Source organism: Tetrao urogallus, assembly GCF_951394365.1.
Source record: "Tetrao urogallus genome assembly, chromosome: 5".
In the NCBI taxonomy this organism is placed as follows: domain Eukaryota; kingdom Metazoa; phylum Chordata; class Aves; order Galliformes; family Phasianidae; genus Tetrao; species Tetrao urogallus.
Window position 1 is genome coordinate 57,704,436 of NC_136818.1, and position 24,932 is coordinate 57,729,367.

General features: G+C 36.4%; 1 protein-coding gene across 1 annotated transcript in view; it reads left to right on the forward strand.

The window, feature by feature from the left end:
- ATRNL1 (attractin like 1) overlaps positions 1–24,932 on the forward strand; it is a gene marked incomplete at both ends in the record, with an annotated part of 422,440 nt that overhangs the window by 42,892 nt on the left and 354,616 nt on the right. Inside the window, 4 exons of the mRNA XM_079535698.1 lie at positions 1,368–1,576; positions 9,980–10,154; positions 11,352–11,439; positions 22,089–22,344. Coding sequence (XP_079391824.1) covers positions 1,368–1,576; positions 9,980–10,154; positions 11,352–11,439; positions 22,089–22,344 — 728 coding nt within the window. The remainder of the gene's footprint in view (positions 1–1,367; positions 1,577–9,979; positions 10,155–11,351; positions 11,440–22,088; positions 22,345–24,932) is intronic.

Below are 24,932 nucleotides of genomic sequence, written 5' to 3' on the forward strand. Positions count from 1 at the left end.
TTCCTTGATTTGATACCCTAGACAGTTTCTTGACTTCATCTTCATAGACCACCCATGTTCTTTTATTTGAACAAGTCAGGAGTGCAGTGTTTGTGATTGACGTGCCATCCCAGCTGCAAACAGAAATGGTTATTCCAGAAATCCGTGTTAATCTTTGTGTTCTTTAAGTCAGGCAGTCTGCTTCCAGCTCCACCCTTCTAGTTTTTTTCCCATCTACAGGGTGGAGTCAGTGTTAACCTCGTCAGGGACTTGTAGTAACAGTTTATTTTGAGTTTTAATCTAACTCTTCCCTGTGAGTCATCAAAGATTTCAGAGCCTTTTTGGATTTCCTCAGGCACTTTACTGCCCGAGATGCGTATTTTGCTCATGGAATCTCCTGGACCCAGATACATCAATGTCCTTTATTCCTTCCATCTCCAAGGAATTGCCTACATTTCTGGAACCTGCTTACATAGTTCAGCAGAGTCTAGTTGCCTGTGATCTCAGGGTTTGGTGGGGTGTATCACAGAAATACGAAATCCCACAGCAGTCACCAACTTCTTCCAGCCCTAGCTTTGCTATTCTTGCATCTCTCGCACTCTGGACTTAAGAGGCATAGTAAAGGTGGCTCTATTAAGGCTGCTGCCTTTACATAATGTCAAGATATTTCAAGCCTTTGTATACATACACACACACACACACACACACATATGTATATAAATATATACACACACATATTTTCCCCTTGGATACTAGATGTTTTGTTTCACAACATGGAACAAATCCAGTCACAAAAACTCTAAATGCACTTGATGGAGTGTTGATTGCATTACAGAGATTCTCTAGGAGAGCAAGTGCTGCAGGGACTGTAAACTCCCTGCTGCAGCAGAGGTGAGCTGTGTCAGAGTTCAGGCAAACTGTATAAAAAGCTTTTCTCTCAAGTATTGCCACCTGGATCCGCATTCAACTTCAAATCTACTTTAGAAGCCCCGTTAAGAATCTGTTTTCAAAAAAGTGCTGCTTATCTGACAGGATGCCAAGATCTTCCTCAATTTTAATTTATATTTTTGTGAGGCACTGCTTGCAGTTGCTTCCAGTGTGAATAATACCAGAGAACAGACACGTCCTTCTGCTTAATGTCAATATTTGTTGATGTATGAAATGACTGTGATACTGATTGCACCACAGGCAATATATGTAAGCCTGTAAGGACTGTTTTGCAAGACCCTTGACTGTCAAATGATTAAACTTCTACTTTATCAGTGCTTAGGAATTTTTCAGAAAAATGCACTTTGTCAAATAAATGCTATTGGAATGATGTGAGATAAAAACCTCTCTCATCAACTCTTAGCTTGTCATCTTCCTTAATTTACTTTTTTTTCTACCAGAATTAACTCTTGTCCTAATAACTGTTCAGAACATGGAAAGTGTACAACCAGTTTGTCTGTTCCAAGCCGGGTATACTGTGAATGTGACAAGTATTGGAAAGGAGAAGCCTGTGATATCCCATACTGTAAAGCCAACTGTGGCAGTCCAGACCATGGATACTGTGATTTGACAGGCGAGAAGCTGTGTGTATGCAATGACAGCTGGCAAGGTAAGAGTTTGTTGGTTTTAATGCAAATTACCATCCTTAAAGAGTAAGCACAAACAACAAAAAAACTTAAGCAAATTTTCATATGGGATTAGAACTCTACTTTAAATGAAATAAAAAGCTAACAACTTTACCTGACACTTTTTCTTTGAAGACAATGCATGACTTCCAGATCTCACTTCTCCAGTGGTGGACATCATTTTTGCATCACTGATCTGAAACAACAATGGCAGTAAAATTGTAAGCATATTCAACACTTGTGAAGGCAAAATCCTTCCAAAGCTTAATTTCATGATTGTTTGCTTTTTCAATTTTTAAATACATTAGATTTTCCTCCCCACCTTCTTTTTACTTTCAAATCATGGTGTTTTATTAGTGCTCTGTAAACGTTCCCTGTATATTCACTGTCAGTCTGAGAAGGTAAGCTGTCTTTATGCAGTTGTGCCTGCGGATGAGTACTGTGGACTAACAGATGCACTGTAAGTATATTGTACTTCTGCTCACAGTAGTTTTTGTGTAGCCCTACTATAATTGTTTCTTACTAAAGTTCATTTATTTAAGCTCTTAAATGTTTAATTCGCTCATTATAATATGTTAGATATTATTGGTTATGTTAGATGATATTATTGACTGTTCCTACTAGAAGTCTCAGTGGGCTTAGTTTGCTATGCACTGAAATGGCCTTTATTTTCTTAAGTATTAAATACTCCCAGATTACTTTGATACAATGCTGTTTTCCCATTCCTTAATGCCTCTACTTTGTTTTACTGCTACCTCTTTTTGTATGTCCAAGGAAATGGCTGTTTTACTGCTATTAACTGTCACACCTATTAGAGCAAAGGGAGCATGAGATTTAATGCATTTCTCTTGTAAATAATTAATGATGTTGTTCATTAAAAGACAGTCAGTGCACCCACAGAAATCCCCTGCAGGAAATGGGCTACAGCAATGTAGGCATTGAGTGGGAACAGCCCTGTCACAGATGTACTGCTGAGTCCTCAAGAACCTCTCATGACTGTAGTGCTTTAAAAAAAAAAAAAAGCTGAAAGATAAGCCTCTATAAGGAAGTTGTGAATAGGATTTGCAGCAGGACTTGCAGCCTTCTGTTTGTGCATTGACTCCATGCAGTATTCTGACCTTCATGGTTAGTACCTTCTTTTCATCTAGCACTTCTGTAACAGCTTTCTGTTCCTTCCTACAGCAAGCAGGAGTTAGACTGATAATTCACTTAATTCTTCATTGTGTTCTCACAAAATCTATGTTCTTTTCAATTGAACAATTGTTCAAATTGAAAAAAAATCAATTGAACAATTTCAATTGTTCATTTCTTATTTTATCCCAGGTAAAGCGGCATGGATACATAATAGATTTTCCTTTAAAACAGGAATATATAAATAAAGTCAAACTTTCCTTAAGACTTCTGGAAGACTACTAGCTTGTGTTTACTGTTATTATGTGTACATATATTTTTACATCTGTATTTCTTTACGAATTCTAAACTGTCAGCATTTTCTACATAGGCTATTTGCAATACAGGACCCATAAATGTTTCTCCTTATCTTACTGCTGTTACAATCTGCCAGGTCTTTTGTTGTTGTTTGTTTCAATTGATTATTTTAAATAGTTTCTACTTTTGAAGAAAACTTTGTTCCTTCTTGTTTCACATGATGTTGGTTGGAGTATGTTTAGTCCTTAAACAGGAAGAAAAAATTTATTGGACTGTGCTGAATATGATATACAGAGAATAAAATTCTCACTTGGAACGTGGAAAGGGTATTTTGTATTGCTCCATAGGAGTTTCTTTTTTTTAACAATAGTGACATCTTGTGGATGCTGGGAAAGTAGCACCAGTAAAGAAACCAGTTAAGTGCAGTGAGAAAAGAGAACAGGTCCTCTTTGGGATAGAACAACTGTTTTTAGGAGAAGTTAAGGTCTTTATTATATACCATACACTGTGAAAGATGGGTGCTGTATCTTCAGTTAGGCACTTGTCATGCACAGACAGAATGATGCCATGACGACGAAAGCAAATAATTAAGAATAATAGCAATTGTTTTCTTTTCTTTTTTTACTGGGGGTGTCTTATTAATAAAATATTCTCCAGTAGTGTTCTTTAACTTCTTTAAGAAGCTGAACTTAATGGCACTGGCAGCTTAATGTGTGTTAGCTTCTTTTCTGGTGTCTAAAGCTCTGAACTGTAGTTTGAAGAAAGGAATTATTAAATGTATAGCATGACTGAATAGTGAAACTGATTGAATGGGCATCTATCAATGTAGTTCATATTAAAATAATTTGTAACTGACAGGAAAATGTAACACATTTACCTGAACCTCAGCGTTTGGTGGTAGGAAACTGTTGAAACTGGAGAAGTTAGGAAATGCACAAGGGAGTAGTAAGAGCAATGGAGCTTCTTAATTTGAAATGTCAGTGGGAGTGCTAAGAAAGCAAGTTGGGATGGAGGGACATAAGTAGTACTTCAGATTCCCTTTGTTACATAGTTTTTATCAGCCATAAGACAATGAAATCTGGTCATATGAAGGTGGAATTTGCTGTCGATGGGAAGGAGGAACAGAATATCCTATAAAAAAGAGGAGTGTGTGGGACCGAATTGCTTCAGTATAGATTGAAAATGCACACATTTGGGGATTGGGAATATGAAGACTTTTTAGCTTGTGGGGTTGAAGTAGGTGACATAGGAGAAAACTTGCTTGTCTATCAACTAGAATACAAACTGATACGTTAAATTATGTTGAATATAAAATTTAGGCTGTAAAGCATCAAGTGCACTAATAGGATCATCAGCTACAGTCTACAGTTAAATGTAGGAATATATTAGTACTATACTTCATTTTTATTTTTACACTTTTATGAACAGAAATTGCACAGAGGAGAATCATTAAAATGATTAGAGCTATGCAATGTAGCTTATTTAATCTGTTAAAAAGGACACTAAGGGGGAATAGGATTGCAGTTGGTAAACTTTTGAGGGCTGTATATAATTATAAAGACAAGTCAGTTCTTTAAGACAAGTGATATCAACACTAACAGAAGAAAAATTAGTGACAGGCCATGCATTTTTTTTTTTTTTTTTTTTTTTCCTTCCTTCATTTGTACTCAGGCCTGTGGTCTGAATATACTGAGTATTCTAAATGTCCAACCATTTGCTAAAAGATGGCGCCTCTTGTGCTCCACTGATGCTTACTGTGGGAAAATGTCCCTGTGGGCAATAGTGAATGCAGCTCCCTGGGCATCCTGGCAGCCATTTGTCTTATTTCTCTTACCCAGAACTGCACCTCCACCCCTCGCACCATTCATTCTTTGATTGGGGTTGATGTTTCTTCACGCGTGTCGCAAGAACCCAAATTCTTTCCTTTCACTTTGTATTTTTTTTTTCCCCTGCAGCATTTACACTCCTTTTATTTGTCTTAAAGAATGGGTAGCAGGTGATGTGGAGAATATGATTATCTCTACAGTCCAAAGCCATTCTGCAGCTGATGGCTATGTGCTTCCAGTAAGGCTTTGGCATCAATTCTTAAATTTTCCGGTACCAGTCTGTTTGATCTTGATTTTGGGTTCTGAAATCAGATGGTTGAAAGGTGCTGTCCAGTAGTGCAGCCCTTCTGGCTTGCCTGCTCACTCTTGACCTGTAGGTTCTCCAAGGCCCCATCATCCTTAGATGATCCACTCTCCTGAATGAAGAAGTGATGGGACTGAATAATAGTAACCAGGTGGCACTTCAAGAACTGCATCACCATGTGCGTGTCAGTATTTGCTGCTTTTGTGGGGGAGGCTGAGTCCTATCAGCTTGCTATCATGCTGTTTTAGCTCGAGACCCTTTCAGGTGATGCTCTCATAGCAGTAAGCCATTCTTGAAAAAAAACACTTTATCTTTTTATGTATCCGGGTTTAATATATGTATAGTAACATCCTCATTACTTTCCTCTTAGGCAGATGATTTGCTATTTTGTGAAACTTCCAGTGTTGAGAGTTTTTTTGAAAGTATATTCAGATATATTCACTCTTGTAAACGTTATAGCATTGGAAGGGACCCGCAAGGATCATCAAGTCCAATATTTTTCATAATCTCAAATTCATTATCATATGAAATTGCTATTGGATGTGTGAGAATAGCAATGTTTGGTTTGTATTGTGGTGGTTGAAGAATTGCCTCAGTAATAATTCTCAAGTCAAATGCTCAGATATCAAATAAATACAGAATAAATGACAGCAAATACTTTATTTGAATGCTTTGATTACACTGTATGAAAAGCAGGACCAGAACATTTATATTCAACAGATCGATACTTCTGTTTTTTTCTCCTGTGAACCTGAAGGAGAAGATTAAGTTTGGAGACAATAGATGATGTTTTCTCATTAGGCGGAAATTGATCTTATGACTTGAACTACTGGAACAGATTGTTACTTTGGCAGTTCATGAAACTCCTCAATAAATAGAAATCAAATTCCTTCTCTTGTGTTGTGTGGGTAAATCGCTTTTTTTAAACCTATGGAATTTTTCCCTACCTTTGAGGATTACGTTATTGACTTCCAATTCAGTTTTATAAAGTTGTTTCTTCTTTGTAAACCTTTCTTTTTTTCTATGGGCAGAGTGGATAAGACAGAAATCCAATTTTAAATAAATGGAGAAAAATTGTATTTGCATAGAAAATAATAAAACATTTTTATCTGTGTTCTGCAGCTGTGGTGCTGCCTGTTCCACAAAGGCGTGTGCTTAGTGGATGTGATGGTTCTGAAGTGAAAATGTAGTTACACTGAAATAATGGTGATGTTTCATAGTACATATATTGTATATGTATGAAGATCTGTAAATTATATTTCAAAGCTTTACATTTACCTTACCTTTATAAAGGTCTAGCCACACAAAAGCATTTGTTCTTCAAATGACATTTCAGTAGATGTCAGTGTTACTCTATTGCATTTTTTCCCCCTTCAGCTGTATATTAAACTTCTTGTACAGGTTCATATGTACTGAAATAACTCTGCACAGTGTTTGACAGGCAGAGGGCAGTCCTGGTTGTACTCTTGTTGGTACAACCATGCATGTGTGTGCAAAGTGAAGTGGATAAAGGGATGCATCCACATTAAAAGCTTGCCTGGCCAAAAAGCAACGTTTGTTTTAACCTGGATGTTCTTGGTTCATTGTGCAGCAACATGAAAAGTAGTGTCAGTTGTGAAATGGAGAGTAAGGAGTGGAGGCTAGGGATGGCTTTTCTGTTGGGAATGCCAAACTTATGCCATTTTAATAATCACATCCATCATGCACAGATTGTTATTAAGCTATTTGAAGAAAACAGTGAAGGACTTAGTGCTTTCAGGCACTTGAGTACTCAGAATGTTCCCTTCTTCCATGCCAGAATAGGCTCTGTGTGTGTGATGTCTCTCATCCATCTCGCGTTCCAGGTTCCAGTCGTTTGTAGAACATAGCCGAGCTACCAATAACAAAGCACCGAGCTTGCAAGACAGTTAGATACAACACTCATGTAATCGCTGATTAGTTAACAGTAGTAAGAAACCTGCGTCGTTAACTTCGGATAAAAAGCTTTTGTTTGCCTTCGTTTGAATGCAGTGTGAAGGTACTGTGGACAGGAATGTTATTTCGGATTTCCCTCGGGAATTCCAGCGGCGCTCAGTCTCCAGGAAAGAACATCTCCGATCAACTCAGTTTGTGTGTAGGATTCGTGATTGGCCACGAGGGGGCGCCGCTGCCCGCGGCATCTCTGTGCCGAAATGGTCGCCTCTAATAAAACTTACGTCATAGATTTCACGTTTATCATCTGTTCCCTGATCAAGGAATAATTAATCAGTTGTTTAAATATGGACACTGTTAAATTCAAATTGTTTCCTGTAGTGATTCACCAGATCAGAATCTTCTTGAGGATACAATTCTATTATCTATATTAATCGTTAAGCAATAATATACTGAATTATTCCTACTTTCATTAGACCCCATTCAAATATTGTTAATCTTTCCAGGGCAGAGGGAATAATGAACAATGGGAACTGAGGTTTCCGTCATTCAAGCAGTGAAATATAATTTGGATATAAGTCAGTATCGTTCTATAGGAAATGGCAAGTGTTTGGGCGCAGATGATCTGCCTGGTTGTCTTTGCATCTTAAGTGTCCTGTATCAGTTCCTTGGTAAGAAGGACTGACACTTGCATGAAGAACTACCTCCTGTTTTGAATGTGGCAGCTTCAATTCTTCACATTTACGCTCTTTGGGTCATTTATTTTGTGCACCTTTAGCATTCGCTTTCAAGGAGAGGTTTTTTTTGTTTGTTTGTTTTAAGATAGAAAAACCCAGCCAGCTTCTTTGTTCCAATTACAGAAGCCATTTGATTCCTTTAAATATCCTGTGTTGTTCTCCTGTAACTAGCCTCTGGAACGAATATGTCTTTTATTTTTGAGAAGGACTCACAGATTTCTGATTGTGGACAAAAGCTCTCTACTTCTAATGCGCGTTTTGCCTTTTATGCTATTGATTACTAATGAAAAATACTATAATACTCATAACTCGAGACTTTGTTACTGGGTATCGACGCTTATCTGAGGCTGTCATCTTTTTAGTTTTTTTTAGAGCACAGCTGGCATAGTTTTATATTTGTCTATATAGAATTTCATGTGTAATTTGTTTTTGCTCAGTTTTGTTCCATTCTCAATCATAACTCAGAATGAAACCAAACCTTCTCAGTTATATTTTAACGTTTATTAATCTGCATGCTTTAGTTTGATATTTATTATGCTGTATTTTGTGTTCCTTTCTTTTTCTTCATTTGATAATGATGTAATACATCAATATTTTTCTAGTAACTTTCCTTACACTACTGTTCAGCCATGCCAGGCCCCTTTACATTTAGTTAGGCATTTCTGAGCAAGGGAATGCATAGGTTCAGTGTTCCCGTGGAAGTGTCTGTAGTTACCTGCATGCCATCAGTAAGAATCTTATTCTCTTTGTTGATCCTTTTAGCTGCTTCTTAATTTCTTTTGCTTCTTGAAGTTCCCTTCTTCCATATTTTCACATAGCTCCTTTTTTCAACACTGCAGACTTTTTTTTTTTTTTTTTTTTGCTTTTGTTGATCCTTCCAACCATCTCTGTTGTGCCTAAATATTGTCCCCCGCAAAATTCTATCCAGATGGACTCTATGCTTTCAGAACTAAGTTTAGGGATCTGATTTGGCAATGGATTTGTAGTTTTAGGTGAATGGTTGCACTCGATATAAAGCTATTTTCCCAGCTACATGGTTTCATGAAGTGAGTTTGTGCATTTACTCCTTAGCTCTGTACATCTCTATGCAACCTTAAATTGGGTGATTTATGATTCTTTGGGTGCAGACTGGCTGTGTTAATTTGCTTCTTGGGTATTTGCTTATTGTTAGCTGACTATTGCAGTGTTTCTTAAAAAAGGTTATACCCAGTGTGAGTTTAACAGCTTGGAGTTTTAGTAATGCCCAGTAGCTTGAGTGAATGATTTAATTTAACTAGACAGAGATGGGCATAGCACTGCTTTACAGTATCAGCATTGAATTACTGACATCATTTAGCTGCCATAAAATGTGTCTGCTCTTACTGATGATGAAAGGTTCACTTCCATGATTGATAATCCTAGAAGTGGTGCCTTGAAGATTGAGCATTTTCCTATCTAGAAATAAAGATGGTCAATAATACTGAACAGTCACAGAGAAAAGGCTCATAGTTTGCGTGCTGGTGATTTTTTTTTTTCTTTTATTAATTTTATCAAAATAATAAAACTTAAAAATGGCAACTTTTGATGATTTTTCTTAATTTATCACTACTGTTTTCTAAGATAAGTTCCAAAATAATGCAGGCTTTGGGAGCTTTGTAGAATAATCACCAAGTTTCTGTAACATTCAAATTCTCAAATCCTTGATTTTATGAAGCACTTTCTTCTTGAAAGGCAGCCCAAAATTTGTATTCTTGACATTGTGCATACTATATTCTATACTGTAATGTTACTTATTCAGTGTTATTTGCTTTGATATCAACTTATTCTGGTTATATTCTGCATTACAGAGCTTCTTCAGAGGTAATAAAAAGTTTATTCTGTGTTACTCATTTTAGATCTATATTGCTTCTAAAAATATGGATCGTTTTGCCTTTCCTTCGATCTGTGACTCATACAGTGTGCTTTCTGAGAAGAATGCAGAAATATATCATTATTTCAGCTAATCTAACACTTTCAATTTGACTAATGTCCTTTGTTGTCATTTTTTTGGTCGAGCATCTGTTAAACATAAAAGCGTATACTGTATTTTATCAGAACGAGCAATCCTGACATCTGTAATTAAGCCTTTCCTATTTCTGCTTTATTGGCTCTAACAACTCAGTCTAACAGGTTGTACAAATTCTGCATTTGTTTACAAAACAGGCCCAGATTGTTCTTTGAACGTCCCTTCCACGGAGTCCTACTGGATCTTACCAAACGTGAAGCCATTCAGCCCTTCTGTGGGCCGGGCTTCCCATAAGGCAGTTCTTCATGGGAAATTTATGTGGGTGATTGGTGGATATACTTTTAACTACAGCTCATTCCAAATGGTGTTGAAGTAAGTGATTTCTCCCTTATGATATCCCTTCTGATAAGGCTTGGGGAAAATGTATATCGACACAAATGAACACCTATCCTTCAACTCAATCAAAAGATTTATGCTTTTTTAGGTTCTTTATTAACTATGCTTCCAATTTTCTTATAATTCAAAAGAATTCGAGTATGTGTAACAAAGATCTATGTAATATTAATGTGTGAACTCATCAGTCTTCTGAAAACAGACACTGTTATTTGCTACAAACCATAAAAGTGCTTGTGGTGATAAGAAATGGTGGGGAAGAAATCTGTGTGATGGCTTTTTCAGGTAGTATATCTAGAGTGATATTTGCATATAAATATTTATTTATAATTACAAGAGGCTTATATTTAATGCAGGCATTTAGCCTGCTTGGTGCAGGATATTTTGGTTCTTCATATTTGTAACACTCTGTATGTGTATGCATTTGATCAGCTCTCTCAAGTTGGAAGGGGGACCCATAAGGATCATTGACTCCAACTCCTAAAATGTCTGTAAATATCACTTAGCCAATTTGAATGGTAACTTGTTATACAGACAGAGGCCCTGAATGTGATAAATAATGCAACTGTTAGGATATGTTTATTTCTTCTATTTTTGTCTACCTCCTGTTTTCTTTTGCAGTTTTACAGTCATCCAAAACAAATCCCATTGTCTTTGCATCTTCCCTTAATATACCTCTGTGCTCTTATTTTTTACCTCTGTCCTGTTGTGTTTGTTTCAATGCTTAATTTAAAGTTAATGAAAATTAAATTCAGCTGTGTAACTGAGAGGGTGCTCAATAACAAGTTTTTAAAGCAGTGCCAAAGGTTGTGGCTTAGGCAGTTGAGTGGTGGTTTTTTGCTTGCTGATAACTGTGAACTTAGTAACCTAGTTTCCTAACTTTCTTGTAAGTAATGTGGTTTTAATTGCAGTTGCAATTTCTGAAATTGTTGACGGGTCCCCAATAGAACTGTTCCTGTTTTCCCTCGATGAGCATTTAGCTCACTGTCACTATTATTGCACTGTTACAGCAGTTAAAAATGATCGCCTAATTGCTACTAACAAATTACCAACAACCTCAAATAAACAATGTCTGATGAAGTGTGCACACTTTGTATAACAAAATTAGTTAAAAAATACAAAATCCCCTATTTCTCTGTGGATAGAAAACATTTTAATGTTTTATTTCTCTTCTAGCTACAATTTGGAAAGCAGTATATGGAATGTGGTGCCTGTATCCAAAGGGCCGCTCCAGAGATATGGACACACACTTGCATTATATCAGGTTTGGACTCACCTCCTATTTAATTAATGTATTTCTATGTACTGTTACTGATCTTGAAATGATTCATACATTTTTGAGGGTAATTTCTAGTCCCTAAGTGCTTTGCTGTTATTGTCTTCTTCAGTATATAGACCTATTGCACAGTTTTGGAGAAAGATTTTTGAGTAACTTTTTAGCTCTAGAGCTAAACTTGCCAATATGGTATTCCCTCCCCTCCCCCAAAATAATATTTGCAATTCTTGTGTAAGGAAAGGTGAACTGGGAGCCAAGTGTGATCTCAGCATGGACAAAGCCCTTGTTGAGCAGGTGCCAACCCACTGGGGCTGAACACAGCATGTAGGATGGTGGGCTGATAGAGCAAGCCTGTACATGGCAAGTAATGACCCAGGTCCAGAGACCATGCAAGGAGTCCAGACAGGAGCAGGAGAAAGTAGGGCTGGAAACAGGACTGGAGACAAGGCTACAGAATGTGCCTGAGGAGCCCATCCAGGAAACAAGCTATCTACAGTCTGTGTCCAGATCAACTCAGAGTAGGAGGGAGGGGAAGATCTATGGCTGATTCCTGGCTGAGGCCCCTTAGTGCCTAAAGGGCCATGACAGTAAGAAATAATTTTTTATTTGCTTTATTACGACTGCTTACAGAAACAGAGCAGTTTTAAATAGTGGGCATGCTGCTTTGTCAAAAGGACTCTGAAACAGTGTGTTTATGGAAAGACTATAAATCTGTGCCTTTTGTTTGTATCTATGCATTCAGGCCATTTTTATCATTGGTACCATCTTGTGCCCAAGAATTCCAGGGTGTTATGTGAAGAGATGCCACCTTTTGGGATACTGCTACTTGCTGTTCTGATATTCCCTACTTCTTTATACTTTTTCTAATTGGGCTCTTGGTACCAGTTGTGATTTTCTGTAAGTTTATCATATCCTCCATCATTTCTGATTCATGTGAAAATTACTTGCTTTTTTAGTAATCCAGAAGGAAAGTATTTCATACATCAGGTAGTAATGAAGCCATTGCCTGTGTTATTTTTAGTTTTTGTATCCCTTCTGTGAGAGTTGTTTGTGAGGTATCAGTACCTCAGATGTTTATATCAATCTACTATTGGTTTTGAATTGGTTTTATCACTACTCTATCAACCATAATGTTATGACCTTAGTCTAGTCAATTAAAACCCCACCACCATAGTGCAGACGTAAATAGTTTTGTATGCATCTTTTCATGAAAATCTGTGACTTTGTATATTCTTTTACTTGTTCTCATATTGGACATTAAATATTACTCAGTTCTTTGCCTTTGTTCATTATCTTGAATATTTTGAATAGCTTAGTATTGAAATTGTCATTTTTCTGTTCATCCCTGTGCCAGACTATTTTGAATTATGTTGAACTAACAAATTCTTATTGTTCATTTCTGTGGGAGACCACAGGTGACCTCTCCTCACTGTTAAGTGAACACTTTCCTCAAAATTCCATTGAGTCACCATTTTTATTCTTACATTCCTTCAGAACGAACCTTGGAGACTTTTTTGTTGCTCCTCTGCTATGACCATTTGTTATTAATTTGTGCTATGGAAATACCTGTGAAGTCTATGATGAAGAATTCAAATGCAAAAATTAATGTTATTACTATGACTCTGTTTTTGGAAAATTATGCTGTCTGTTGCCAGCATAAATAAATCTAGTTGACTGTTCTTCTCATGCATTTGAAAAATGGTGTAGTACTTAACACATGAATTTTGCAGGCAACTCATCAAGCTGTTTCTTGGCTTGCCTTATATCTTTCCACATCTTAATCTGCTGGATTTGAAGCAGATTTTGAAGTACTTTTTCTTACTTCTAACAGTCTTGTTAAGTTAAGCCTGATTTGTTTTGGTCTGTCTAATTGGAATTTTTTTTTTTTTCAAATAGAAAGGTTTTATGGGATCTCAGATGTCCTTAAAGTATCTTTGTGTCGTCATTAAAGACTTTTTCCTTTCAGTTGTACCTATTTAATTTTTTTTTTATGATTGGTTTTCCTTTATATACATTGCTTCTCTGCAGTTATGCAGAACTGTGGGTGTTTGTTTTTTTTCCCCTCTGTCATGTTTCTCTTCCAGAGATGCTGAATGTCACGATTACTACTGTAGCAATAATGTGAACTAGATTCTGTGTGTGCCCCAAAGCCAACTCAAAAATTGTTTTTCTCCTCCTCAGTTCCCTGATTCACTACCTATGTATTATCTGTTCTTTGAAATGTCTTAGACTGCTATATTCTGGTTATTTCCCTTCTTGTGGAATGTGGATCATTTTTGTTGGAAACATTCAAGTAACCTATTATATAAAGGATTAAAATATCATTTAACCTTTTCTAGGTCAACAGTAGTAATATTTACTTGAAATGCTCTGAACTGAAGAGTAACCACTAAAAAAAAAATTCCAGCAAATATCAAACAATATGTACTTGTGTGATCTTAAAATAAACTTTTATTTTTTCCTTTCATGTATTCAGTCCATTGAAAAACAAAATTCGAGTGTGAAGAGTGGCAGGACATGATGTAATACCTAGAGATGGCAGCTGTGAGCTGTGTTTTGAGCTGTGTCCTACTCATTGTTCAACGTTTTCTTTTTAGAGGAAAGAAAATAGTATCCACCTAGAAGAAATTAGATTAAGTTTTTGACTTCAGCTGCCAAGATTTCAAAGCCTGTGCTAGACCAGAGTGAGAGCACAGAGCTAGTATTGCCTGACTGTGGTGCAAGCTAAATTGAGGCTATATAATTGACTCTGTGGAGAATGAAATAATTTACCGTGCCATTTCCCTTAGAAAGCTGCTTTAGTTAAAATTGAAGTACTGTACTTCTTTACTCTGAAGAAAAGTGATCAGAAGACTCCCACTGATGTATAGTTATAACAAGTGACTAAGACTTTTATACTCTCTCCACCATAAATGCATAAGATGTGTTCTTGCTTTTAGACCAGCTAAATTGTTAGATAGTGTTGCCTTCAGTGCCACTTCAGGCTGGTTTTTGGAAAAGCACTACCTATCTCTGTTAGTTCTCCCATATCTGAGGGATTCTATGTAGTTTCAGCATCTTGATGCTTCAAAAATGTCAACATACTTTGAAATGAATCACAGAAGAAAAAGGATTATGAAGAGACTGGAGATAATGGTTAGCGAAGTTTTTAAAGCAGGCACATACAACTTTGTCAAACCACGACTAGATAGGAAGTTAGATGGCAACTTGAAAACTACTAGATGGCTGGAATAAAGTATGGTGGGAGTTGCATAGAGAGAGAGTGCATGGTCACTGCTGGGCCTGACCTTCTGGTCATATCATGGAGTCTGAGCTTATAATGAAACTGTATCTTCTAGTCCCATGGCAGTGGAAGGTTAACTGAGCACTGAAATTAGATTCTTTTAGGTTTGGCAATCAAACAGGCTGGCACAGTAGTAATTGTAAAGATGTTTCCTGATACGTGGGCCATTTTATATGTACTCCAACTTAATTTGACTCGTTTGTGTACTATAAATGTTACTTCTGATTTTAAAGCTTTATTTAAAAAGGCTAATTGTTTTGATTTCCAAATTAATTGGTATTGATGCTGAGTGTGTGTGTCTCTTCTGATGTTTTTGCTAGTCTAATCAAAATCTAGAGTTAACAAAACAAGAGCAAAATCTTTTTCTCCCTTAATGTGAGTGAGACACTCTTTCATCAGTTAGTTTATTGTTCTTGTATAAGCTTACTCATGTAGGTAATCGTAGTATGATTTGGAAAAGCACTAGGAATATAGAAGTTCTGTTCTAACCGTTCAATTAATACTTGTTAGTGGGTTGTACCACCAAGTTACTTTTAAAAATTATTTTATGGCTTTCAGTTACATCCTCTGAACATCCTGCTTTTAAATTCTGATTTGTAGATCTCAGAAAAAATTGAGAACTAGGTGAGATGAGCAATCACAAGATTCTTATTTATAAATGCTGTGGACTTCTGGTTTTGACAAGGAGATTCATGCAGGAATCCTTATTTAACATACTGGTTTGCTGGTCATTTTTGCAATTTTTGTTTTTACTCCTATTAAAAACGGGATAATTTACCTATCTTATGTAAAATTCTGTAGATTACCTTGTCAGTTCTTATGAAACTTTGAACGTGCATATAGCAGTGTTAATTAATGGTTATTCACTTAAAGCAGAGGACTTATATTGGATTTAGAGCCTTTATTCATTTATGTAAGTAAGTGGTTTCATATAGGTATCTAACTTTCTTCTTTGATATAACTCCAAGGATAAAAGTACATGGAAATTTTTCATGCTTTTTCAGACTTGTAAAAATATTTTGTCTGTTAAGTTCAGGCTGTTGGGATGATTTCTATTTATTTACTAGAAGCCTCTATTTTTTTGCTGTGCCATGTGTTTAGGTCACAAAAAGTAATTGACTTTCCAAAGATTTTTTTCTTCCCTAAGAAATTTTTCTCTGCATTTACAAATTGGATTTTGTTCATTATCATCTAAATAAATTATTTTTTGAATTGTTTGCGGTAGGGAATTTTTTTTTTTAAGAACATGGTAATATCTATCAAAGTTTTAATGCAATTGAAACTAACAATCTCTTCTGTTGCTATTTTACTAACTTACCATGTAATAGTTGCCAAGAAACCAACTGTCATGGCCTGGAAGTGGGAATGTCATGAATAAGTGAGCTGCATACGTGCTCCTCTTACAGTGGAAAATTTTCTTTCCTGCAGATTTCATACTGGGTAGAAACCCTGAATTACACATTGAATATATAATGTACTTTTATATGCTTTGCACGGGGTAACATTTGTATGCAATTTTCATTTTAAAAAACTACAAGATTTTCAGAGGTTTCTGTAACTTCTTCGGTGATTTTAGCAGCGCAAAGTAACACATCTAAAAATGACCCAGGTTAATTTCTTGAGTAAATACTCTCTTGTGATTTTTACTCTGTATATTTGAAGATGTTGCTTTGACAAGCGATATCAAAAACTCAAAACAGGAGTGTACTGGAGGTCAAGTCTTCATGCTTATCTGCCTGCTGTTCAGCTGTCTGTTTCTTGCACAGTCTGCTTCTTGGCCTTTGCGTTCCTCCAGTGTAAAGGGTTTGATTTTTAATATCTCTCACCTGGGGAGCATGTCCAGGTTATTTTTACTTTTTCCTCACTCGTTTCATGAGGATATGCTGTTTTAAACCTTTATTTGCTTGTTCATCTAATTACTGATGTAGTATACCATATCAGTTTGAGTACAAATATGTATGTAGGTTGCTCTGGAAGTAATACCTCCTATTTATATCCATTAAACTACATAGAGCATGATAAGACTATTTGATGAAGCAAATTCTCAGCTACAAAACACTATTTTTCAGTGGTCACTTCCATTAGCTATGCATTGCCACCATCCATAAACAAGAGCCTGTATGCCATACTTGTTAAAACAAACAAAAAACCCAATACAAAACAAACAATGTCACCAGCGGGGGGGTGAACCCCTGCTTAAAAGCTGCTATGAGAGCATAATTTCTAGCAAAATGTTGTCCATGCTGTTCATCTTTCATCATCCCAAAAAGATGGAAGTCAGAAGGCTCCAAATTCAAACTATACAGTGGAAATGGTAGGATAGTCCAAATGATATTGATTACGTGCTCCACAGTCTTTGAACCAATATGGGGCCTGGCCTTTTGATATTGCAAGAAAAAGAATGTCTTCTTCTCTGGCCCAATTCTGGAAATTTAATCTTTCAATTTAGCCAGGCTGTGATGTAGTGTTCAGAGCTGATTTGTCTGGGTTCCAGGAAAACCAGAAAGAGCACCATGATAGTGTGCGTCATTTTCTCAATGAGGGCTGCATCTTCAGCAACTTCTTTGAAGGGGAATTGATATATTTCCACCTGATGGACGGCTGTTTTGAGTCTAGCTTCATACCTCGATACTTTGATACTGGTGATACCTTGTCACCAGTAATGATCGGATCCAGGAAACTGTTGCCTTCACCTGTGTTAGTTCAATAGGTCCTGTCGCTACTGCTGAAACCTGCCACCACTTCGCTGTGCTCACATCCACTCTTTGGTCTCCATGAATGTTTGCAAGCATCAATTAATGTTGATGGATGCCTTTTTTTCCATACGGAGAAATTCGGTGATCCGCCTTTGCTTCATATGCACTTACTTGTCAGATGCCATTCTGTCAGGCTGCCCCTCTGCTACTATCTGCCACACAACAACAAAATGTAATGGAATATTGGTGGAAAAGTCCAACCTCTACTGCCACACCACCACCATTCACTTCTGATGTTGTGGGCCAACAAAATAAAATAGGAGGCATTACTTTTGGAGAAACTCTCATAGTATGCTTCATTCCCGTGCTCGAAGGTGAGCAGTAATTGTGAACCTGTCCTCTTGAAAGTCATTATCTTGTGTACAGAAGGCCTCACCTTCAGCATGTGTCATGGCTTCTTGTTTTTTTTTCATCAGTATTCCACATCATGACGTGATTGAATGCACTGGGAGTTAAAGAGTTAATGCTGCAGTTCTGTGGCTTGTTGGTATACTTCAATAGTAAACTAAGTTTTTTTTTTTCCTTTAGCTCATTGCTGCTGTTTTCCTCGTCTGGGCCAATCTCCCGACTTCTCCCTTCCCTCCTCCCCCCTCCTCATCATGCTCCCTTCACAGAGCATGGATCCATAGGTCCCTTCACCCCCTTGTTATAGAAACCAGGCCAAACCATGGCAGCATATGCCTTGATTTATAGCTGGTTTATGGATGGACTCCTTTTCTTTCAACCTTTGAGCTGCACTAGTTTCCTCTCTAGACTTCTCAGAAAATGCTTGCCTTTATGTGATTGCTTTTGTCCTTTATTTATATGCTTGTAAAATTTTTCATTCTGTAGTTCTATGGACTTAGGTCTGTGAGCCTTTCTTTTTCCATATTGAATTGATCATAGCTAACTTTCGAAGTGATTTTTAATTTTTTAATTTTTATTAGTGGCAGTAGGAGCTGCTTAATCTCAGATATAGCCTGGAGTGAAGCTTACTTAAATGTGATTTTGGGATTGATAAAGTAGTTTTGATGACCTTCTTGTCTTCTTCTCTGTAGAACTCTGAATAGTTTTGTGCACAGGATCTGCTGTGTCATTTATAAAGATAGCTCCTCTCAGACATGTTCTTTTATCTGTATGTTGAATCATTTAAGTGGAACGGTGAGGAGAACACTGCCAGCAGTCTGAGGGGTTGTTCTGAAATTCATGTGGTTCTTCAGGTCACCTTTTTAGCATATTGCGTTTTTGCTCTGTCTCAGAAAGTATTTTATTTTTAAAAACTGTTATATTTCACCTGCAAGTTGTTAATTAGGTCCTTCCTTCCTCTGTGCTTTACTTTGTGAGTCTGAATTGGCAGGTTTCAACAATGAGCTCTCTGGGATAATTTAAAGAAAAGTACTTGCTCACACCATTCATGTTTCACTAGTCTACAAATTTCCTATAAGCCTGGTCATGGTTTAACCCAGAAGCAGCTGAGCACCACAAAGCTGTTCACTCCCCCCCCAGTGAGATTGGGGAAAAAACTGAAAAGTGCAAGAACTCACGTGTTGAGATAAGGACAGTTGAATGAAGAGGGGGGAAAAAAATTAAAAAATAAAAATAAAAAAAGGGAAACCACCACCAGCAAAAGAGTACACAAAGCAAGCGATGCACGACACAGTTACTTACCACTTGCTGACCGATTCCCAGCCCGTTCCCGAACAGAAGCAGCCCTCCTATCCAATGCCCCCAGTTTTATTGTTGAATGTCACACCATATGGAGTGGGACATCTTTGTGACCTGTCTCTGTCAGCTTTGTCACCTCCCAGCAGCTTATATACCCCAGCTTCTATCTGGCCAGGCAGCACGAGGAGTTCAAACAACCTTGACTTGCTGTAAGTGCTGCTCAGCAGCAACTAAAACGTCAGTGTGTTATCAACATTATTCTCACACAGCACTGTACTAGCTACTAGGAAGAAAATTAACTCCATCCCTGCCAAAATCTGGACAATCCCTCATGTTTTAATACAGTGAAATGCTATAGCGTATTTCTTTATGAAAAGCGGGAAGATGGTCTTTGAAACTAAATGTATTTTTAAAAGTCAGAATAGCACGCTAGAGGTCAGCATCTCTATTTTCAAGATGGTTTAGCTATTAAGGAAGAAAATCAGAAAGCTTGTTCTTTCATAGTGATTTTTCCTTGCAGTCTCAAGAATTATGACAGATTTTACTACCAAATCGACACTGAGTAATAGATTGATAGGCTGCAGAATGCTACCTGCAGCCTTGGTGTATTTCTTACTAGAGAGATATTGATGATCTTTATTTTAATTAATTATAATGGGGACACTTAATTTTTCAGATGCAAATCCTATCACTATTTTTGAAATAAACTAATAAACTCAATTGGTACTGTTACCATGTTACTTTCTTGGCCTTTAATATTACATAAAGTGCACAAATCTGTATTCAACATTCAAAATAGGAATTGTAGTTATTCCTTAGATACAGGAAGGAAAGTGGCATTCCTGAAGGCAATAGGGCATGTGCCTCCTTCTCAAAGCATGCATATAAAGAAAGTCTGATTGGCCCAAAGCAGAATCTCCTAGAAACCTGTTTTTACGTCTGTGGCAAACAACCCAACAGTCGAAGTCTTTGGAGTCAATAGCTGCGCTTTAGCACTCTTTGTTTTTATTTTGGAAAACTAAGGCTGGCATGAACTTAAAGCAAACCCATAGTGTCATATAAATATTTTTCTTTAACATCTGTTTTAGTTACTGAGTTAGTCCAAAAACATTCGTTAGATGTATGGGGAACAATTCCTTTGGATCTTGCCCTCTTTCTTGGCATTAAAGAATTTGACAAGAAAGTTCTAACACCACTGAATCTTTCTAATAGCTGATACTTGGGAGTATCTTCCTAAGTAAGGCTCCTCAGTGCAACGCAAAGACCTAGAGGAAGATTTCTCAAGGAATAAAAGCATAAGCTAAAATGCAGCTCAGCAGACAGGTATTGCAAGAACAGCATTCAAAGCAAGTCTTAATTCCTCACCAATGATAACTATAACTATTATGTTGGGACTCCTTTCACTGTGGTATTGTGAAAGATGTCTTGGCAGCCTTTTGGCTTACATGCTTTGATGCCTGTAGACTCCGTCAATGCTTACATCCCATAGAAACAATCCGTTTGGTTGTGTTCAGCAATTGCCTTCTTACAGATCTTTACTCAAGGCCTTTGAAATACATTTTTATTTCATAGGAAAATAATGACTTCAGATGTATATCTAGTACAGATATCATCCCAGTACTAATTCCTACTGAAGATTGTGGACATCTTTTGTTCAAAGACCAGGGTAGGCTATTCTCTAACACAGAGTAGCACTGCATAGGAACAACTCTAAGCTCCAAATTAAGATATGTTTACATGCATCAAATGAGGGAACAGTTAAAAATTGTATTTTGCTTTGCTGGTCTTAGTAGACTGTCAATCTACTGATCAGCCATATTTTTCAACTTCCTTATGGTTCATTCAGACTTCTTATATTATGTGGTTTCTTTATCTTAGTTTTGTTTTGTTTTTCTCCCAAGGGACAGTAGTCCGTGCCAAGCAAAACTTTGCTAAATGTGTATTCTCCAGCTTCCTTTTTTTTTTTTTCTTGATCAAATTGGTTAGACTCTAGAGCATTTACGATACTGCATTGTGCAGGAGATGCACAATGTGTACAGAGTGCCTACTGTACAAACACTGTACAGGTGAGATGCTGAGTGCACGTGGACCTGACGTGTCTTATCAAACACTAACTCATTATTTGAACCAGAAGCAGTATTTTTCTACCTGGGATAAACTGTCCTTGAACAGTGAGCCAGTCAGTGATGCCAACAAGCTGGAATTCCTTCTATGACTCTGTATGCCTTGGTTTGAAGTTAGAGATTTACTAGAATCATTTTCAATCAATATTAAAGTAAATCATTCTTTACTTATCTCGAGCAACAACGCCATCTGTTTTGATATGTGGTTAATGAAGATTGGAAAATTTCTTTTGCATCCTTTTAGAGGAACTCAAACTACTCTCCCATTGAGATTTGATTTCAGTACATGTGCCCAAGGGGATGATGTACACGCATTGTCCCGTTTCTTCGGGCTGATTTGTTTATGATTGCGAAGTTTCTCAGGACTTAAGTTATGTTGTCATTAAGATAAAATGTTCTCTCTTGTGCATATGCCAAATGAAATTCATATAGTTTGAGTGTATGGTAAATTACGTTTTAGTTCTGTGAGTTATTCCTTAAGAAGACAGTGTAAATCCCTTTCTGCTTAGGTTTTAATAGCTGCAGTGTGAATTAGAGTCATGTAATTAAAGTTTTTCTGCTTGAAGTAATCTGGTTGAGATTCATTTTCATGTCATTTTCATGGCTGCATTTATTCTTCAGTGAAGTGCTCTCCTTATCATCACTTTTGCTTTAGCTTAAGTATTGTTTTCTGGAACCAGTCTCTGTTATTGAGCTGTTTAAGATAGCATTAGCTGTACGTGAAGATCTAAATCAGATTGTAAAATTCTATGCAGCACAGGAATACGCAGCTCAGATGTTATCTTTTTTGTAATCCATTGTCTGTTCTCTCCTTTCTCCCAATTTTTACAGGAAGACATCTACATGTACGGAGGCAAAATTGAAACAAATAATGGCAATGTTACTGATGAGCTGTGGATTTTCAACATCCACAGTCAAACGTGGAGTATCAGAACGCCTGCTGTGCTTGTACATGGCCAGCAGTATGCTGTGGAAGGTCATTCAGCACACATCGTGGAGCTGGACAGCAGAGATGTGGTTATGATTATCATTTTTGGATATTCTGCCATATACGGTTACACGAGCATTGTGCAAGAATACTACATCAGTAAGTTGCTTCCAAGTCATTTTTATCATGCATTGATGAAAAAGATTCCTTAGGAACACTTCCTGTTTTCACAAAGGAAAATACATATTTGGCAATTTCATTGTTTTTTCCTTCAGACAACACCGATCAGATTAATTGTTAGTAACATTAGTATGTGTTTGGAATATAATGGCTTTGGCTATTTGTTGAAGGCCAAAACACTAAATTCCAAGCAGTAATTGTTATTCTGATGAAACTTACCCTTTTTAACCATAGACTATGTTTCTACTTCGTAGCAGAGTAAAAATCAAGTGGCAAAACAGAGTACAATAAGGAGTAACTACAATAAGAATTAAGTTAATTTTGTAGATTCTTTAATTAATGTTGTGATATCATCATGCTGATTTTTGAAATGTAAGAACTTTGTTTATCAATTACACACAAGCTAGTCTCAGAAGTGTAACTTGCTCCTTCTAAAAGAAATAAAAAGATTTTTGGATAATGTATAAATTTCCAATTGGAATAAATTCCCAATATTGGAAAAAACATATTTTTAAGTATTCCAACATGTCTGTCTGGGATTTCCCTCCCACAATGGCAAGTTTTTCTGATGGGCGATTGTAAATGTTAAATAAACAAAGACATCTCCTCTTGCATGCGATACTTCTAAGACATTCTTATAATAAAATGATCTTGAAAATACACATTTTGATTTTCTTTAGAAATATTTGTATACCCCCTAATTCAAACAATGTTTGAATTATTGTTTTCTGCAGAATTGATTTGAGTTTCTTGCAGTTACTTAAGCACTCACAGAAAGCATTCAAAACTCAAAAAAAAAAAAATTCAAAAGTAGTGTTTTTATGTTAAGACGGTAATCCTAAGTCTTTTAAGTAGTTTCATTTACTCATTTGCATTTATGCATATTGATATAGTAACTGTGTAAGCAGATTTGTGAGGTGGGGGAATCACTTCAAAACACAGAGGATTCTTATGCGTTCTGGCATTACCTGTGAGTTGTAGGGATGTTGAGCAAAGCTGAAAGAATAGGATTAAGAGGAAGAGTGCAATGATGTGCTTATTCCATGTTGGAAAAATTTGATTAATCTGAACAAAGTTAGTAAAAATTTCTACACTCAGAATTGTGTTTTACAACAATACTATAAGGGTTACTACGTATTGAAGGCTAACTTGTTTTCATTTTACCTCATTGAATTTCCATCTCCCTTCTCCCACCCCCAAAGTCAAATGATTTTTGTGTCAAGTTTTCCTGAATTCTTTGTCTGCTGCAGCATTTATTTGCATTTTTGCAATTATAAAGTCATTTTTAACCATGAAATTTTAGATTTTTGTTTGGACTAATAATGACTAGTTTCTGGGGAATTTAGTAGATCATAATGAAAAGGTATGGGAAGTAAGAGAAGTACTGATATGAAGCCACTTCAACTGGAAAGAAAATTTCTAACAATAAAGGGCTCCAGATACCGTGGAAAGAAATATCAAAGTTCCTTTTTCTTTTTTTTCTTTTCCTTTAAAAATTTTGTTGTGTGAATATTTCAAATTGTACTCTTTTATTCTAAATGTTATCAGCTATTGCTTTTAATTCTAATGAAAGTTTTTATTTCATTAGAATTATTTTAAAATTCATCTTTTATGCAAGACGCCTTCTAGAAGAAAGCATTGTACAAATCTTTCCCTTTGGTTCATATTAATTGAAATTGTAAGTGATACAGATTTTTTTTAGTGAACTTTAATGATCTTGACATATTGAAGTCTGATGCTAAAACCTCTAGTTAACTATAATCCTGATTTCCATGGGCTCTGAGTACAAAAAGAACACCCAAAAAGTTTTCGCTATTTACGGACTCCTGGATTTTCTCATAGGCATGTGGTTCTACTAACAAAGCATGTTAGTTAAAGGTGTGCATAGTCTCAACATTTCTCTTATGTTTGTTTCTTTCATGGCAAGTAATTGTTATCAAAATCAACAAAGTCCTAGAGAAATTAGACATGGCTTGCAGCCAGAATTTCACCATGTGAAAGCACAGGAATTTGTTTGTATTCTAAAGTATGATAGTTACAGTAATAATAAAAGTTTTCTGTTGTCCTTTCTTGCTGTGATTGGAGTTATGACTTCTGAGGAAACAATAAATCTTGGTATAGGAATTATGTGGCTGATTTTACTAACTTGAACCATAAAGCTTTTCTGGGTTACTCCCCAGGGAAATTTATTTCCTTTTAGGTTGGCAATACCTCATAAACCTTTTGAGAATCTCAATGTGAATCTCAAGGTGAATATAATAATGGTATTTTGTTTTAGCTAAAGTTTATAAAAGCTCCATGTACATTAAGAAACTTCTGAATAAATCTTCTGTGATTTTATTTTGTTCTTTAGAAGGTAGAGATTTGTTGGGATCGGCAACATATCACTACAGTTCTTAGGCTGAAATTTTTTATGACTTTAGAAGTGGGTCTTAGGTTGCTTTTGATTTAAGGATGTTTCTTTGAAGTAGAGTTAAAAGAAATGGCCCTGTGATGTAATGTATACTTCCTCTTTGTCATAAGTTATGACCTTCATAATTGCAAGATAAAAAAGCTTACAGTTTATT